Source organism: Olea europaea, unplaced genomic scaffold (genome assembly GCF_002742605.1).
Source record: "Olea europaea var. sylvestris unplaced genomic scaffold, O_europaea_v1 scaffold10722, whole genome shotgun sequence".
NCBI classification, from domain to species: Eukaryota; Viridiplantae; Streptophyta; class Magnoliopsida; order Lamiales; family Oleaceae; genus Olea; species Olea europaea.
The window spans coordinates 712-3342 of NW_019228075.1; the positions used below are offsets into that span (position 1 = coordinate 712).

The 2631-nt window shown below is 39.5% G+C and overlaps 1 protein-coding gene across 1 annotated transcript; it reads right to left on the reverse strand.

Moving 5' to 3' along the window:
- Positions 1 to 304: 304 nt before the first annotated feature.
- LOC111373110 (CBL-interacting serine/threonine-protein kinase 6-like) lies at positions 305 to 2201 on the reverse strand. Its single transcript, XM_022995594.1, has one exon. It carries the CDS (start codon positions 1892 to 1894, stop codon positions 593 to 595), a length of 1302 nt encoding a protein of 433 aa, XP_022851362.1. The 5' UTR covers positions 1895 to 2201; the 3' UTR covers positions 305 to 592.
- Between the last annotated feature and the right edge of the window lie 430 nt (positions 2202 to 2631).

Below are 2631 nucleotides of genomic sequence, written 5' to 3' on the forward strand. Positions count from 1 at the left end.
CAAATGATTCAGAACTCCAAAAACTGTGCACAGTTGGCTTGCAAAACTATGCATTTGAACCCAAAATGACAATGGAATTATTTACATTCACTTCGCTAAGAATAATAAAGATTTGAGCGTCCAGATCTAATCTATTCATTTACTTCATCACTGGGTTTACTATTATAGCAAAGAAGGTTACTGTTTCATAGTTTCTTGCCTTCCCTAATAATTCCCACCTAATATATTGATTGCAGATGAGACAGAAGACAAGCACTCAAATTATTTTCACTTTACATAAAACGAAGTTATCATCATACCAATAAAACAATAAAAAATTATGAAATGGCCCCATTTACACAAAAGCCAATCAACCACTTGAAGCAAATTTACAATTTTGGTTTCAACAATGAACTCTGAATGACAGATCATTAACAGAACATAGACGCACAAACTATGAACACATTCTGGAACAGAGGATTCAACCATATAGAACTAACACACAGGAATTTAAATCATACTAATTAAATTCAGAGATTGACAATAACTGAACATCAAAGCTAAGAATCCTGAAATCTCAACTGGGATTTATTAGAGGAACTTGTAGAACACTTCAAGCAAGCATTGAAGTGCCAGTGGCTGATGTCCAAACAATATCTTTAAGTGCAGGTCTCAACTCTTTAGTGCAGAATTGATTGTACTCCAAAGTATCACCACTAGACTTCGTCACCTCAACCATCAACAATGAAGGTGTCACAGCAAATATATCAGCAGATATTCCAAGCTTCCCCTTTCTGCCACTCTCTTGCCCCTGCAATCGGACACTTGAATCATTCTTCTTTACGCTAAAATTCCTTGTTTTTGCCAATTCTTCGAGCTTGGTTATCACACTGCTTGCTGGCTTAGTGGTTGCAAATCTCAACTCCTCCTTCTCCACCCTCGTCTTCTCAAAAAGAGGAGACAAATTGAACCCTTCAGACAACGAAATGATATGGAAGGCATTCAAAGTCTCAGCTTCCGTTTTCTTCCCAATATTCACTTCATCTTCAACCGCAGCGAATTCCTGCTCTCCTTTAGTCCTAAAACTCCTAGGCGTCGATTTCTTGAACCACGATGAATCCATGATTTTCGCTATGCTTATCCTCGTACTTGGATTTGGATCCAACATCTTCGTGATTAATCTTCGTGCCTCGGATGAAAACCATGGCGCGCACTTGAAATCGCCTCTGTAAATTTTCTTATACATAGCCACAATATTATCATCTTGGAATGGAAGGTATCCAGCCAACAATACATAAAGAATCACGCCACATGACCAAATATCCGCCTTTGCCCCATCGTACCCCTTCTTCCCAATCACCTCAGGGGCAACATATGCCGGCGTCCCACAAGTGGTGTGCAATAAGCCGTCTTGCCTGAGATGGTCTGTAAATGCCGTCAGCCCGAAATCCGTGACCTTGAGGTTACCTTCTTCATCCAGCAATAGATTTTCCGGCTTCAGATCCCGGTGATATACACCACGGCTATGACAAAAATCAATGGCCGAAATCAATTGCTGGAAATAATTCCTGGCTGCATCTTCGCGCAATCGGCCCTTAGCAATTTTAGCAAACAACTCGCCACCACGAACGAATTCCATGGCGAAATAAATTTTGGACTTGCTCGCCATCACCTCGTGAAGCTCAACAATATTGGGGTGCTTCATCATCTTCATCACCGAGATTTCACGCTTCACTTGCTCCATCATCCCTACACGAATCACCTTCTCCTTGGCTACAACTTTCATAGCCACGCTCTTGTCCGTCTGCAAATTCCGAGCATGGTAAACTTTTGCAAACGTGCCATGGCCCAAAAGTCGGCCTAATTCATATTTTCCATGCAACACAGCACTTTTTTCGTCAGATCCCATTGTCATAATTAAAAAGTAAAAAAGGAACAAACTTCGTACGTTTCAAGAAATAGAAATGGAAGAATTTTGGGCAGTGGTGGTGGCGGCTGATGTTCACCCGTCTTCAACGTGTTTCCGGTGGCAATTCCGGCCTCCAATGGGCGGTTTTTGATACCTTCCGCCTCTACAAAACGGAGCTGATTTCATCTCTCTGCATTCCCTAACTGGATTGCCTCTGATTTTCTATATATAAAAAGGAATCAAGATGAAAAATGAAAACCCTCAAACGGCAGCCGATGTACGTTAATAGGATTCTCTCTTCTCTTTTCAATTTACAACCTAGAGCAACTATTATATAGCCGATTTCAAGGATAAAATTGTCAATTCGCGACTGATTTGCAAGTTTTAATCTGACGGCTAAGAAAGCGTCTGACATAACTGCAAACTCAAGATTTGAATGATTGTCATTAGAACGTGCGTGTAGGGTTCGTTTGATTTTGGGATATTCGGTCACTGTTACACTGGGACCCATTTGAATAATTATCTGATAGTGACGTGTACTATTGATTGTGATAAGTGTACCTAATCACAAATTAATCTCGTTTTAGTAGGAATTATGTGGTTTCGATCTCGTTTATGGTTATCAATAGTACCCATTAATCTCCTTTCCCGAATTAATTTTCATTCTATTATATATATTTTTTACTCTCTTATTTTTAATAATACAAATTTTTATAAAATAATATAACACGTAAACTAAAAAA

What these genes read in the sequence shown, in the direction of transcription:
- LOC111373110 (XM_022995594.1), bottom strand. Translation starts at nt 1,894, where the DNA reads ATGACAATGGGATCTGACGAAAAAAGTGCTGTGTTGCATGGAAAATAT.